Below are 16337 nucleotides of genomic sequence, written 5' to 3'. Positions count from 1 at the left end.
GCCCCAGCAGGCCGTCCTCCCACCCTCAGAGCCCCGAGTGGCCACGCAGTGGGCGCGGCACCAAGAGAAAAGCAGCAGAACTCGTCGGCAGGCCGTGTATCTGGTCCGGAGCCATCCTGGCAGTGCCGGGGCCGCTGCAGCTGCCTGCAGAGGGCCGATGGCGCGGACACAGAACACCGAGTCAGGTGGGCTGGTGATTTTGAAGAGGTCTCACAAACATTTCAGTCCTGTGGTCCAAAATGCCTCTTTTCTTTGAAAACAGCTGAGTAACATTCATCTGCTTTTCACATTTTCCTGTCCAGTTATGAGTCACTTCCCGCTTTCAGTCCAGTTGGGGTTTTTTTCTTTTTTTTTTCATAAATCCTCATACTCAGTCCTGGAACTTTTAGGTACACGTTGGTGTTCTGTGGCCTGGGAAAATGCCGAATAACATTTTTCTGTATTCATTGACTTTGTATATTCTGTTGTTTAAAAAAGTAAAGGATCTGGATTAGGGTGAGGTCATTGTGGGTAAGTTTTTAAAAATAGTGATTGGGAAAACATAAGAGCTGCTTATTTGCCGGCAATCTGACTGGGGAAGTCAGACAGGAACAGTGAGTAGTTTCACTGAGTGAGGTCGGGCAGTGCACAGCTGCTAAATGTAGTGTTTTCTTTGTTTTGCCAGAAAGGAAGAAAACATTCTTATTTTTTTTTTTAGAGTAATTCCTTCCTGTGAGCTATTTTAAGCTAAAAATACTCTAAACCAAATGGGTTCTAGTGTCTCCCAAGATCCATATCAACCCCGATGCGACTTTATAAAATTAGGGAGACTCGTGAGGAAAGTTCAGGGCGTGAAAGCGCTTTTCCCCAACAGGCCGCAACCTCTGTGAGTGCGAGAACCCATGGACGGTGCTGATCGCTGCGTGCCCAGCCCTTGGAACACGGCCCGGGACACAGCAGGAGCTTTGTAAGACGAGTTGGTGAATGAACAGTTGTTGGTTTAGGGCAGGGATTGGCACCCTTTTTTCTGCAAAGATCCAGAAAGTCAGTATTTCTGGCTCTGGGAAGCGTGCGGAGTCTGGCACCGCCGCCGGGCTCTGCCGTCGCTGGGTGGAGAGCACCCATTGACGGTACGTCGGCCCACGGCGTGGCTGTGTGCCCCGGAGCCTGTTTACACAGACAGACAGGCCGAGGGCAGCCTGCAGCCTGCCTGCCCCTCGCCCAGTAGAGCTCCCTGGGATGGCCAGGCTTCTGTGTCTGCTGCAATATGGCAGCTGCTAGCCCCGTGTGGGAACGCCCAGAATGCGGCTAGTGCAACCGAGGGGCGAGGTTTTTAATTCTACTCAATTGTAATTAGTACCGACTTAAGTGGTCCCGTGTGGTCTGTGGCTGCAGCAGTGGGCAGTGCAGGGTTAGAACCTTCCCCGAAGCCCCGTGCACAGAGCTGCTCGTTGCTCTCTGGGGTGCTCAGACGTGTTAGGGGAGGAGAGAGTTCTGTGGCCGAAGAAATTGAGGAATTGTGGTTTAAAAATGTAGATTTATTTGTTGCAGGACTTCTCAGAGCCTTTAATATGCTAATGTACATGGGCAGCCTACAAAAAGGAGTTTCTCAGATTTTCCCTCCATACTTTTGAGCACAAAGCTTTCTGGGGGTGGTCCGGAGAAAACCATGGAAGGTATGGCCGACCAGGAGATGGGGCGTCTGCAGAAAGTGTAACTTAATAGCTTTAATAAGTTATGTTGAGTGTGTCATGCTAGACAGGTTTTGAAGCTTTGTAGAAATCCCCATAGTGCACAGCCAAGGGATCTCTGGAAATGTTGGTGAAAAATAGTGCAAGAAGGTGCGTGTTCTGTTCAGAAAGTAAAGCCTCCCTCATTTGCCAGGGTCTTTGCATAAGAGCTGACCGCCCGTGTGCCTGCCCAAGGTTCATAAGCTTGAAGAAGCAGTTAAATCGGTACTTGAGAAACTTTAGTATTTGAATCAGAAATAGGACATACGTACCTTAATGTGGTTTGGGAGTTTGGAAGCTACATCATGTTTGATAAGTGCTGTTTTATTTTCAACAAATATTTGTGCTCAAATATTTGCATCTTAAAGCTTAAGGGCTTAGAAACTTAATTGTATCGTTTTCTTTTTTGAGGAGAAAAAAGATGCACCCTTGCATGTGAAAAGGGAGGTATGCAGAGGTGATGGCTTTGGAACTCTTAACGGTGACGACCTTTTCTCATCCCTGTCCACCTGTGCAACTGCGGCCTCCGCCCGTCCTTGCTCTGTTTTGCAGAGGCGGTGCTGGGGGTCTGCAGGGTCTCCTCCGCAGCTGCTCTCCTCACACCTCCAGCCTGGCTTTGTCCTAGAAGGAGGAGATGAGGAGATGCCAGTGAGAGGTTCTGGGCAGCTGTGTCTCTAAATAATCACAGTGGAAAACGTTGAGCATTAGTTTTTCAGAAATGAGATCATAACTAATCTTCAGTTATAATTATGGTCTGTGCCCTTGTGCATTTTCAAGCACCGATCTCTTTCTTTTCTATGATTTGTTTTTATTTTTTGCCTGTTTTTCCTGTGTCACTTTCAACTTCGCCCTCCATTCCCGCGCGAGCAGCCTCCTCGTTCCTGGCGAGCTCACCCACCACAGAGGAGACGGGGCCGGGTGTTGGGAGCCGTACTTGTGAAAAGTTGCTAATGTATCGATGTAAACTAATCATATGTACTTCAAGCTCTTACTTCATTTTTATAATTTTGTTTGTTGTTGTTTTGTTTTGTTTTGTTTACCTTTACAGTGAGTGTTGAAAAGATAGACCTGAAGGGATTATCACACAAAAAAAATGAAAGAAATGTTGAATGTTCCTTTGAGGTAAGATGCTAAGTTTTTTTTTCCTTTTCTCCTCTAAGGGATAGGAAGGAAACATTTACCATGAAGTGGTACTTTTATGTCTCAAAATAAAAGGCGAGTCTTTTGCAAAGCACTGTGCCACTGCTGCGGGAGACAGAAGTGGGGACTGGGCCCTGTGGGTGGACCGTCTCCACGGTGGGCTTGTTGGGCCTGGGGGGCTGCTCCCCCTGGACCTCAGCAGGCTCCATGAGGGGGAGGGGCTGTGCTCGGCCACAGCCTGGAGTGCGCAGTCCTGTTGTGTTCCTGTTCGCCGTGTGACCGAGGACAATGCTGGACTTCTCTGTGCCCCAGCACCTCCATTCAGTCGAACAGGATGGAGTTTGGGGGAGAATTAAATGAGACAGTTCATTCAAAGCACTCAGTACAGGGTGTGGATATAGTAAGTGGCTGCAAAGATGAGCTGTTGTTCTTCTGTACCTCCTGGGTGACAGAAAGTCCTTGGTGTGTGTGTGGGGGGGAACATTCTCTAGACTGACATGCTCAGCTGCTGGTGGCTGGTCACCAGAGTTGGCTAACGTAGAGAACTGTGAAAATTGAGGCATACTGTTTATTAGAATCTCAGATCTACGATAACAGTGGCTTAAACAACGTCGGAGTGTACAAGGAGTCGGCCCTGGGGCTGGAATGGCATCTGTGCTCCATAAAATACGTAGGGAGCCAGGTTCCCTCCAGCTGACTGCTTTGACATCTCTAGGAGGTGGCCCTTAGCCTCATGGTCCAAGATGGCAGCTAGGACTCCAGCCCTCACATTTTCATTCCAGGCAACAGGAGGACATGGGATGAAGAGGAGAGTGAAAGGTTACTTTTACCTCTTTTTCATGGACCATTCTTAAAAACAGCCACTAGAGGGACTTCCCTGGCAGTCCAGTGGTTAGGGCTCCTCGCTTCCACTGCCAGGAGCACGGGTTCGATCCCTGGTCGGGGAACTAAGATCCCAGATGCCACGAGGCGTGGCAAAAAAATAGACACTTCCACTTACGTCTTACTGGCCAGACTGAGTTTCCTGGTCCCGCTTAGCTGCGTGTGCGTGGCTGGCTGTGTCATCAGGGTTCTGTTACTACCCCATTGTTGTGCGAGGTTCTCCTTTGACCACGTGCATTGTAGGAAACTGATCGATTTGGGAAGTCCTGCATTGTGCAAATCACTTGTTACTCCATAGATGTATGGGAAAGGCTTCCCTTCGGTTTTGGAGGTTGTCAGAGCTTGCGACCAGCAGCCAAGTGTCAGCAACCAGAACCTCAGGACCCCAGCATCGTCAAGGCCTGCTGGGGTTGGGGAGCCCAGAGAGTCCCTGAAACGCTGGGTGTGTTGGCTCCTCTCCTCTGCAGTCAGCCTCTGGCTGGCGGATATCGCCTGAGGGGCTGGTGGCGGGCGTGGTCCCCGTGCACAGGGCCTGCGTGTGTGGGAACTGCTGAGCGTCAAGCCCTTCAGATCCCACTCACAGCCCGTCTGATCAAACTGGGCTTGGACTCGGCCCCAGTCCACAGCCTCTCTGCAAAGAAATGAGCTTTGGCAGGGTAGACACTTGGCCTCTCGTGGCCTCTCCCCAGAGGAGGGCCTTGTGATCAGGGTGGGGAGGCGGCAGGCTGGCAGGATAGGGCGCCGTGAGTCTTCTGAAAGCAGAGCGGACAGCTGGGTTGAAGTTCAGTTTAAGACGCTTCTAACCCCAAATGGTTAAGCTGAATGAAGTGTTTTGGTACTTAAAGAAAAAGGTTTGGTTATCGGAAAAGCTTGCTTTTCCTGACTCGAAAACTGATAAAAGGATTCTTGTGTTTAGGAAAGTGGTGATCCTTCACTAGCCAGCAGTCCGACTCATACTAACTTGATACGCCCTAAGGGATTTACTGCCCACACTACATTTGTTGATGGTAATTTGAGGCACAAAGGAAAGATACAAGGAAGATTTTAAAAAAACACAACCATCTTCTTATTTATAAAGCACCCCGTTCATTTGCGCAGCTTAAACTGTGTGCTTGTTCTCTGCAGGTGAGTTGCAGTCTCCTACACGAATGTGCGATATGCATGTGCTTAGGTTTGGGGCTCCTGTCACACTCGAAAAGTGAAGCACCTTGTAGTTACATAGCTTCGGGCGTTTAACCGCGGTCTCTCTAGCTCGTTGTGGTCAGGACTACAGTTCTGTAAGAGGGAGAACCTGTGGACAGTGGGAGAACATCACTCCATGTACCTTTAAACTTACAAACTTTCTGTCATCTTACATGACCGCCCGGCAAAAGTAAGTCCCAGTAGCGTTTTTCTGTTTTTGAAATCAACAAGACGAGGGGCTTCTCTGGTGGCACAGTGGTTGAGAATCCGCCTGCCGATGCAGGGGACATGGGTTCGAGCCCTGGTCTGGGAAGATCCCACATTGCCGCGGAGCAACTGGGCCTGTGAGCCACAACTGCCGAGCCTTCGCGTCTGGAGCCTGTGCTCCGCAACAAGAGAGGCCGCGACAGTGAGAGCCCCGCGCACCGCGATGAAGAGTGGTCCCCGCTTGCCGCAACTAGAGAAAGCCGCCTCACAGAAACCAAGACCCAACACAGCCAAAAATAAATAAATAAATTTAAAAGAAAAAAAAAATCAACAAGACGATTCTAAAATTTATGTGGAGGGAATTCCCTGGTGGTCCAGTGGTTAGGACTCCGCTCTTACACTGCCGAGGGCGCGGGTTCGGTCCCTGGTCAGGGAGTTAAGATTCCTCAAGCCTCACAGCGCAGCCTGAGTAAATAAGTAAATAGTAAATAAAATAGAATAAAGTTTATATGGAGAACACTATAGAGCAGTCCAAACAATTCTGAAACGAAGAAAACACTGGAAGACTCACGGTACCCGATTTCAGCACCTGTGTTAAAGGTGCTGCTAAGAGGGAGGAGACGCTGTGCCCCGGGGCAGTGGGGCCCGAGCTAGACTCACGTGTAAAGCACTCAGTTGGTTGTTTTGAAGACTTTAGGAGAATATCCTTGACGGCATTTTTCAAGATTAGACGGTTTTAAAATTTTCGAATTGACTTTTCTTCTTCACGCCTCTGATGAGATAGATTTCACATAACATAAAATGCATCCATTTAAACTGTTCAGTGGCTTTTAAAAATTTATTCAGAATTTTGTAACCATCACCACGATTTAATTTGAATATTTCCACCATCCCAGGAAGAAGCCCCGTACCCATTAGCAGTCATTCCCCACTTCTCCTCCCCAAGTCCCTGGCGAGTACTAACCTGCTTTCTGCCTCAGTGGATTTGCCTATGCTGAACATTCACATAAATGGAATCATACAGTATGTGCTCTTTCGTGATCGGTTTCTTTCATGCAAATAATGTTTTCAAGGCTTCTCTATGTTATATCATGTATTAGTGCTTCCCTTTTTATGGCTGAGTGAAATTCCACCGTGTGGATGGACCACATTTGGTTCATCCACTCAGCAGTTAGTTGATGCACTTCTGGGTTGTTTCCACTTTTTGCCTCTTATGAGTAATGCTGCTATGAACATTCATGTACAAGTTTTTGTGTGGACAGGTGCTTCCATTTCTCTTGGATACACACCTAGGACTGGAATTACTGGGCGGCAGATATTTTCTTCCATTGGGTGGGCATCGTCTTCATTTTCTTGATGCTGTCCTTTGACACACAGAAGTTTTCAATTTTGATAAAGTCCAGTTTACCTACTTCTTCTTTCACTCCTTGTGCTTTTGGTATTATATATTTAAGAAACCGTTGCCTAAGCCAAGGTCGCAAAGATTCACTCCTGTGTTTTCTGATAAGAATTTTATTGTTTGTGCTTTTACATTTAGGTCTTTGATTCATTTGGAATTGATTTTTTGTGTATGGTGTGAGGTAGGGGTTCGAATGTGTCCTTTTGCATATGGACGTCCTGTTGTCCAACACCATTTGTTTGTTTGTTTATTTTACACTTTTTTTAACACCTTTATTGGACAGCACCATTTGTTGAAAAGACCATTCTTTCCCCCACTGAAGGGTCTTCACACCATTGTTGAGAATCCGTTGAGCGAAATTGTGAGGGGCTGTTTCTGGACTCTCAGTTCCATTCATCTCTCTCGTTGTTAGGCCAGCACTGCTCTGTCTTGAGTACTGTGGCTTTGACGTTGGAATTGGGAAGTGTGAGTCCTCTTAGGTTCGGTCTTCTTTCTCAGGATTGTCTTGGCTGTTCTGGGGATGCTGCATTTCCATGTGAATTTTAGGAGCGGCTTGTCAGTTTTGGTGCCAGCACTGGCAGCAACTCAGGCTCCCGCTGCCCGCGGCTCCTTGCAGGGTGGCCCTGGGGTCGGCTCGGGGCCTGACGGTGGGGACTGCTCTATCCCGTGGGCCAGGCCGCGTCTGCTTCGGGCTAAGGGCCCCGGACGCCACACCACCCTGGTCAACTGATTATTGACAAAGGTATAAAGGCATTTCAGTGAAGAAAAGACGGTCTTTTCAGCAAATGGTTCAGGAGCAGATAACCGTATGCCCAAAAAAAGGAACCTTCATCAAACCTCACCCTTTATGTAGAAATTAACTCAAAACTGATCACAGACCTAAATGTACAACGTAAAACCATAAAACTTCTAGAAGAAAGCATAGGAGAAAAGTTTGTGACCTAAACAGGCAAAGATTTCTTAGGTAGGATACCAAAAACATGAGCCATAAAAGACAAAGTGAATTAAACTTCATCAGAGTTTAAAACTTGCTCTTTGACAGGCACTGTGGAGAAAATTAAGCCAAGCCGCAGAACTAGGAGAAAAACATTTGTAAATTGCATGTTTGATAGAGGATTTGTATTCAAACTATAAAGAGAACTCTCAAAACTCAATGATGAGAAAATAACCCAATAAAAAAAGTGAACATTTTACCAAGAAAGATGTATGGATGGCAAATAGCCCTCATGACAGATGTTCAGCATCGGTCGCCATTAGGAAAACACCGATTAAAACCACGGTGAGCTCATACTGCACGCCCGTCACAGTGGCTGAAGTTGACAGGACGACCACACCAGCTGCTGGCAGGTGTGTGGAAGGACTGCCGTGGGAGTGTAAAATGGTGAGATTACTTTGGAAGACAGTTCGGCAGTTCTTAAAAAGTCGGACATATCCCTAAAATCTGATTCATCGGTCCCGCTTCTAGGTCAATAACCGAAGGAAATGAAAGTACACGTTCATACAAAGGTTTGTACACGAATGTTCATAACAGCTTTGTTTGTAACGCCCCAAATATCCATTATCAGAGTGAATTACGGATACACTTGGCGATATGGGGGAAAGTGCGTAATCGTGCTGTGTGAAAGAAACCAGAAAAAAGGAGCATACAGCGTATGAGTTTATTTATATAAATTGAGAAAATGCAAAATAGTCTGCAGTGATAGAACGCAGATCAATAGCTTCCTGGGGAGGGACTGGTGGGTATGTTCATTATATAGATCGGAGTGATGGTGTCATGGCTGTATACGTATGTCCACACTGGTCAGATTGTACACTTTAAATATGTGCATTTCATTGTCAGTTATACTCAATAAAACCTTTAAAAACATCACCTGAGGATTGGGACTTCCCTGGTGGCGCAGTGGTTAAGAATCTGCCTGCCAGGGCTTCCCTGGTGGCACAGTGGTTAGGAATCTGCCTGCCGATGCAGGGGACACATGGTCCGGGAAGATCCCACATGTCGCAGAGCAACTAAGCCCATGCACCACAACTACTGAGCCTGTGCTCTAGAGCCCACGGGCCACAACTACTGAGCCCGCGTGCCACAACTACTGAAGCCCACGCGCCTAGAGCCCATGCTCCGCAATAAGAGAAGCCACCACCATGAGAAGCCCGCGTGCCTGGAGCCCGTGCTCCACAATAAGAGAAGCCACCACCGTGAGAAGCCCGCGTGCCACAACTTCTGAAGCCCACGTGCCTGGATCCCGTGCTCCACAGTAAGAGAAGCCACCACCATGAGAAGCCCGTGCACCACAGTGAAGAGTAGCCCCCATTTGCTGCAACTAGAGAAAAGCCCGCACACAGCAACGAAGACCCAATGCAGCCAAAAAAAAAAAGAAAGAAAGAAAGAAAGGAAAGAAGTTTACCTGAGGATTAATTTTTGTCCACAGAGCCCTAAATAATTAGGATAAATTGTCCTTTAAATAGGTTGTCTTTTGAACATGGATATAAATAGCTATCGTACTTGTGGCCAGAACAATAAAGAACTTTATTAGGAGTCTCTGCCTTAACCTGCTGAAGTTGACAGGACGACCACACCAGCTGCTGGCAGGTGTGTGGAAGGACTGCCGTGGGAGTGTAAAATGGTGAGATTACTTTGGAAGACAGTTCGGCAGTTCTTAAAAAGTCGGACATATCCCTAAAATCTGATTCATCGGTCCCGCTTCTAGGTCAATAACCGAAGGAAATGAAAGTACACGTTCATACAAAGGTTTGTACACGAATGTTCATAACAGCTTTGTTTGTAACGCCCCAAATATCCATTATCAGAGTGAATTACGGATACACTTGGCGATATGGGGGAAAGTGCGTAATCGTGCTGTGTGAAAGAAACCAGAAAAAAGGAGCATACAGCGTATGAGTTTATTTATATAAATTGAGAAAATGCAAAATAGTCTGCAGTGATAGAACGCAGATCAATAGCTTCCTGGGGAGGGACTGGTGGGTATGTTCATTATATAGATCGGAGTGATGGTGTCATGGCTGTATACGTATGTCCACACTGGTCAGATTGTACACTTTAAATATGTGCATTTCATTGTCAGTTATACTCAATAAAACCTTTAAAAACATCACCTGAGGATTGGGACTTCCCTGGTGGCGCAGTGGTTAAGAATCTGCCTGCCAGGGCTTCCCTGGTGGCACAGTGGTTAGGAATCTGCCTGCCGATGCAGGGGACACATGGTCCGGGAAGATCCCACATGTCGCAGAGCAACTAAGCCCATGCACCACAACTACTGAGCCTGTGCTCTAGAGCCCACGGGCCACAACTACTGAGCCCGCGTGCCACAACTACTGAAGCCCACGCGCCTAGAGCCCATGCTCCGCAATAAGAGAAGCCACCACCATGAGAAGCCCGCGTGCCTGGAGCCCGTGCTCCACAATAAGAGAAGCCACCACCGTGAGAAGCCCGCGTGCCACAACTTCTGAAGCCCACGTGCCTGGATCCCGTGCTCCACAGTAAGAGAAGCCACCACCATGAGAAGCCCGTGCACCACAGTGAAGAGTAGCCCCCATTTGCTGCAACTAGAGAAAAGCCCGCACACAGCAACGAAGACCCAATGCAGCCAAAAAAAAAAAGAAAGAAAGAAAGAAAGAAAGAAGTTTACCTGAGGATTAATTTTTGTCCACAGAGCCCTAAATAATTAGGATAAATTGTCCTTTAAATAGGTTGTCTTTTGAACATGGATATAAATAGCTATCGTACTTGTGGCCAGAACAATAAAGAACTTTATTAGGAGTCTCTGCCTTAACCACGGTGAGATGTACCCTCTATTGCTGACAATATAGGAAGACTCCAGAAGCGGCTTTTTCTGAAAGCTTTCACTCATTCAAGGAGAAGTCAGTGACTTCCCCCCCTCCCCTTTTTCTCGGCTTTGTTTATCTCTACTTTTAGTTTTCATGTGTCATTGTTTTCCAGGATACAAATGAAAGGTGGTTATTTTATAGGAAGACGTAAGTAACAAATGGACTGCAAGCAGGAGTTTGAGTTTCCTGTTCTTTTTTTTCATGGAGTTCGTTTTGTTTTTGCTGAAGTTGTAATTACTAGTTACTGAGGAAAGCAAATACAGGAAGAAAATGACAGAATCTTTTAAAATACAAAAATTATTTTATATCTGTGTACATGTGAAATGTCCAAATTTTACCAGCTTTTCCAAATTCACTGTTGAATAACTAAAACTTTTTTAAAGTATACTTATTACACATGAAGGACAGGGTGGGAAAAAAACATCAGAAGATTACCCGAACACTTGAAACGCCTGTAGACGGGAGAGTTGTATTGACTTAAAAGGAACTGTGGAGCAATGCTAATTAAAACACCCATTCTTTTTATGCCAGTCTTCGTTAAGAACCCAGACGTTACATTTTATTTTAGTGCTGTATCTTTTCTTTAGAAGTTTTTCATCTTGAAGCAATCTTAACTGCTCTGAACATTTTATCACTATTAGCTAAGGATGAGTCTTGACAACTATTTTTTTTTCTTTAGTTGTGTTCGTCAGCTGTGTGTGTGCAGAGAGTCCAGTGATTGTGCCTGCATCACCCGGAGGCGCAGGGAACTGTTTCTTATGATAATACACCTCATTGCTTGTATGGTAATTAGCCTGACTGTGTGAAGGTTGTTGCTACCCAAGCCATGTGGTATATGCTTATTTAGTACCTTTCCTTTCCGATACTTTATTCTACCTGGAGTTAATTGTCTCTTTTTGTTTGTTTGTTGCTTGTGAACAAGTACTTAGAAAACAAAGTCACCCCTAAAGTTTTCCCTGGTTGTGTTCAAATGCATCCGGCATTCCATTGGTTTCATCTCTGGAGCTACGGCCCTGCTCCGACCTGGACTCGGCCTGGTGCAGTCTCATTGCGGGGCCCCCCGTACCATCACCCGCGGGGTCCCTTCCTCCCTCCTGGCTCTGATACCCTGTTCTCAGCTCTTAACTCATCTATTGCCTTGGGTTAGTTCTAGGTTTTAATAGTTGTTCTACTAGCTTCTTAGAAAGGGTCCCGGGGAGGTACAGTTTCTGGCTTTCATGTTTGGCAGTGTCTTCATCCCTCTGACCTGACATGTGACTGGGAATACAGTTCTAGACCAGGCGTCATTTTTCCTTAGGAACTCGGAAGCACTTCTTCTTTACTGTCTTGCAGTGTTGCTGTTGAGAAGCATGGATCTGCTCTGACTCCTGATCCAGTGTTGGCCCTGTTTTATAATTTCTAAAGGTTTTAGGATCTTCTCTTAGTCCCAAGCCTTTGCACATTTCTCAGAGCCAGGCTTGGGTATAGGTTATCATCCACTGTGCTGAGATGCAAGTCAGCCCTTTTAACTTAAGTCCATTAATTTGAGTTCCTTTTCTTGAATCATTCCCTTTGATTTCCTCTGTCCTGTTTCTCTCAGTTTTCTTGTTTTGGGACTCCTGCTGTCTGCCTGTTGGACCTCAAGACTGGTCCTCTGTTTTATTTTTTTTTCCTCTATTTTCTTTCCCTTTGACTTCTTTGATCTATCCTATGGAAGATTCCCTCATCTTCCATCTCTTGAAGTGAATGTTTCACTTCTGCTGTCCTGTTTTTAACAACAGAGACCTCTGTTCCCTGGCGATTCTTTTTTCATAGCATCCTGTTCTTGGCGATGCTTTCTGCTCTTAGTTCGCTGAGAATACCGTTGATAGTTTTTAGTTTTAAAAGCGAGTTTTGAGTGCATGGTCCGTGCCACCTCCAGGCTGCCTTGTTCTTTGTGACTGCTTTGCCTGTCCTTGTATTCGACTTCAGAGGTCCTCAGAGGTCTGGTGGCAGGTCTGGTGGCACTGGGCTGCTTGCTCACGTGAGGGCTGTGGCCTGAGCAGTGGCAGGGCCTTTGCCTGAGCTGCTGCCTGTGTGAGTGAAGAAGACGCTGCTCCCCCTTCTCCAGAGGGTGCTGAGAGCTGAGATGGACAGTGGGTCAGAGGAGTTAGACCCTGAGTGTGAAGAAATCCTCAGTACCCTTATGTACTCTGTGCATACTGTGCTTCTTTTTTTTTGGCTGCGTTGGGTCTTTGTTGCGGTGCGCGGGCTTCTCATTGCGGTGGCTTCTCTTGTTGCAGAGCACAGGCTCAAGGCACGCCGGCTTCATTAGTTGTGGCACGCGGGCTCGGTAGTTGTGGCTCACGGGCTCTAGAGCGCAGGCTCAGTAGTTGTGGCTCGCGGGCTTAGTTGCTCCACGGCGTGTGGGTCTTCCCAGGACAGAGTTCGAACCCGTGTCCCCTGGGTTGGCAGGCGGATTCTTAACCACTGCGCCACAGGGAAGTCCCCATGCTTTTTTGTGTATGTTTAAGATACATTAAAATCCATCTCAGCAGGTCTCAGTGGCTCTTGGAGCGACTATGGGTGGTTGAAAAATACTGTGCCGATTGGCAGTGTTTCTTCTTGGTGGTACATCAGCAGCGGGGTAGCTTAGGATCGGTGCTGTCTTGGACGTGGTAGATCACGTGTCTCTAGCACGTGGCACAGTGCGAGGCTGCTCTCCCGTGTCCGTGCCCCTCCAGGGGACTGGGTCAGGCCAGCCTGCGTCACCTGCAGTGCAGAGTGCTGCTGAGGTCTGCTGGTTTCCAGCCCTTGCCCCTGGTTGGAGCAGCAAGTCCTTTTGGAAGTCAGAGAAAAATATACCAGGAGCAGACAACCTAGAACAGTCGCGCCTATTTAAAATATATAATTGTCGGGGAAGCAGACTGTCTGTTTCAGCATAGAATGGTGTGTCCGTGCCGTGCTCGCCATTTGGGTGTTGGACTTCACGCTTTAGTTGGGTTAGGGTGCGTTCGTGCCACGTGACATGCGGCACGTTTTACTTAGAAAACCACGACAGCTGTACTTTGGGTCACACATCTAATGCTAGCAAGTTCTCACCTTTAATCATGGATGTTACTGGTGTTTTATGTGGGGAGCAGCTCACTCTCCCCCAAACTTCCTTTTCGTGTTGTTAAAAGATTTAATTATTTTAGACAGAAAAAATGGCGTAGGTACTTTGATTTTAGTGTAGGTAGATTTTGGATGGCACAGCACCTTCATTCAGAAATGCCAGCACTTGCCTTGATCAATTCTGGGAGGCGTAGGGAATTCAGAGACGAAGAAGAGAGGTCCCTTTCCTTGATTGGCTTGTATTTTGTGGGGGCTTGAAAAACATACCTTAGTAATTGTTACGTGATGTGACAGCCACCAGAGCAGAGAGGAACTCACGTGAATTTCAACAGAGAGGAGAGACGGCCAGCGCTTCAGGCCCCGGAGACCGTCAGCAAACATGCTGGGCCGCTTCTCAGAAGATGAAGGCCAGCGCGGGGTGGGAGGAGAGCATGAGAGTTGTTTGGTGTCTCCAACCTCTTTTCTCTAAATCAGTGTAAATACAACGCTTTCCTATTGGTGATAAAATACACTCAGTCATTTTATTTCCCGACTTGCAATCCTCCAACGCTCCTTCTGGATTTTAGGGTAAACGTCCTCGTTCATGGTTTAACCCTTCTTGTTATGGACCCTGCTTCCCTCCCATCTCATCCTGTCCCCTCTGTCCTTCTCGCGCCTTCTGAGTTCAGCTCACGCTTTCCCCGGTGCAGGAAAGCCCTCTGCCCCGGGGAACTTACAGTCCATTTGTGGAGTCATGAACTAAAACTGCTGCTGTCGTAGGTGCAGGAAGGGAAAACAGACACACCGGGCTTTGTAGAACTTCCAGAAAGACCTTTCTGATGTTTTCTCCCCGAATTCTTCCCCCGCCCCCTGCGATGGAGGATGTTCCCCGCAATTCTGGTACTGACTGCCCTGGCCTGTGTCACCCCCCCAGTTCTGTCAGATTCCTGAGGGCTGGGACCTGGCCTCCTCCCCTCAGCACGCCCCCAGCACTGAACACGTATGGAGTACTTACTGTTTGGATGAGCTCGTTTCCGGTAATTTCTTGATTCCACATCCACAGTTGCGTGGACTGACCTGAACACGTGAGGATGATGTGCTCACACACATACTCGCAGTCGGGGTCGGCAGGGACTTTCTGACGCTTTGGGGAGCAGCTTGAGTGATAACACTGATCCTTGAATAATTGCGCAAAACAGGAAGTTAAGCTTTAATGCACTTGAGTTACGTGAACATTCTTTCTGTAACAAGCCAAGGGGTACATAAACGCCCCATGCGAGAGGCGCACTAGGGCTTGTCCCACTACCGCGCCTGTACCGGCCACGAATCCCTGGACAAGTGTGTTGGGAATTAAGTATGTGGCGTCTGTTTTTAAGGTTTGTTTGTTTATTTGTTTTTAAGGTCTTGTGGTCTGATTCTTCAGTAACATCAGTAACCAAATCTTCCTCTGAAGTGACTGAATTTATTTCAAAGGTAAGGTGATTTAAGGGCTCTTACAAAAATTAAAAGGGTCTCATTCCCCACGGTCCACTGGACTGCCAGGTAATTTCCGTGGTTGCAGCCTTCAGCGGGTGCAGTGCCGGGGATTCGTGCTCCAACAGGGCGAGTGGCCCTCAGGGCCACGGTCCACATTCCTTCCGGTTGCGGAGAACGAGATGGGACAGAAAGATGCGAGTGTGAAGGTGCCCAAGGGGTGTTTGGCTGGTGGTGGTTTGTTACAGCTCAGCCGAGGCTGAGTGAGGGGCTCACGTGGCGGCAGTGGGCAGACACTTCACCTTTTTCCACCTTATTCCGTTTACATATTGAATTTTCCTGTTTGTTTTTATTTTTTAAAGTTGAAATACAGATGACGTACAACCTGTTTGGTTTAAAATTGATTCAAAAAATACCGTTTGAACAAGCTGCACTACTAAAGAATTACTTCTTTACCCCCACGTACACGTGTTATATACGTAGACACCTGTGTGTCTAAAGTCCCCTGGCCTGGCCTGTGCCGGAGCAGTGAACCACTGTCTTTGCCGCAGTTGTTCAGCTGAAGCAGTCACCTTTGTTGTGTGGAATAACATAGCTGAAGTGTCTCCAAAGTTGGCTTGCAATTTGATTATGAAATTAAGGATATAATCCTGTAGGACAGAATCGAGTTGATGGATCCTGTTTGAGAAGCTTGGGCAGAAGTTGTTTGAGTGTGCCTCTTATTTAGGCCTGCCATGCACTGAAGGACGCCACAGTGCCGTGCTTTCTAGGATTGATTAGTGATCCTCCCCGGGGGTTCCCTGTTTCCTCTGCACCACTTAGAACACTGAATTTCCTCTCCTTTGTGCCTATCCTCTTGTCTTGTGAAAAAGCACTTCTCTGGACTCCGCTGATGCCGGCCGACTTTGCCACTCTTTTGTCTGGGTGTTTGCAGTGGCTGATACTCACCTGGCTTCGGGTTCTCTGCCCTTCCTGGTCTCTGCCTTGCTGTCTGTCAGTAATGTTGGAAACTTCTTGTCCATTATCTCTTCAGATATTTCTCCTGCCCCACTCTCTCTTCTTCCGGGCCTTGAGTCATGTGTACGTGACCCCGTCTTCAAGTTTACTTACGTTTCTCCTCAGCTCTACCCAGGTTGCCGACGAGCTGAATTCTTTGTCTCTAGTACCATGGTTTTGGGGTTTTTTGTTCTTTTGTTTTCTGTAGCTTTTCCGTTTGATAACGTCTTTTAATAGAAAGTTTCCGTCTCTCTGATGAAATTTCCCACTCGTTCACGCATGTTGTTCATGTTTTTAAACGAAGTCCTTTAGTATGTTCAGCATAGTTATTCCAAGTCCTGTGTGATAGTGCCGACATCTGGGTTATTTTCCAGTCTGGCTCCGATGATTATCTTGACGATAGATCGCCCCCTCTTTTTCATCTTACAATTTTTGACTGAACGTTAGACGTC

General features: G+C 47.2%; 1 protein-coding gene across 1 annotated transcript in view; it reads left to right on the top strand.

Annotated features, from left to right (window-relative positions):
• ZCCHC14 (zinc finger CCHC-type containing 14) overlaps window positions 1–16337 on the top strand; it is a 61195-nt gene that overhangs the window by 29843 nt on the left and 15015 nt on the right. Inside the window, 2 exon segments of the mRNA XM_024735555.1 lie at window positions 2758–2831; window positions 14818–14889. Coding sequence (XP_024591323.1) covers window positions 2758–2831; window positions 14818–14889 — 146 coding nt within the window.

The sequence above is a fragment of the Neophocaena asiaeorientalis genome, unplaced genomic scaffold, assembly GCF_003031525.2.
Source record: "Neophocaena asiaeorientalis asiaeorientalis breed wild unplaced genomic scaffold, Neophocaena_asiaeorientalis_V1.1 scaffold40, whole genome shotgun sequence".
Classification (NCBI taxonomy): Eukaryota; Metazoa; Chordata; class Mammalia; order Artiodactyla; family Phocoenidae; genus Neophocaena; species Neophocaena asiaeorientalis.
This window is presented reverse-complemented; position numbering and strand designations above follow the sequence as displayed.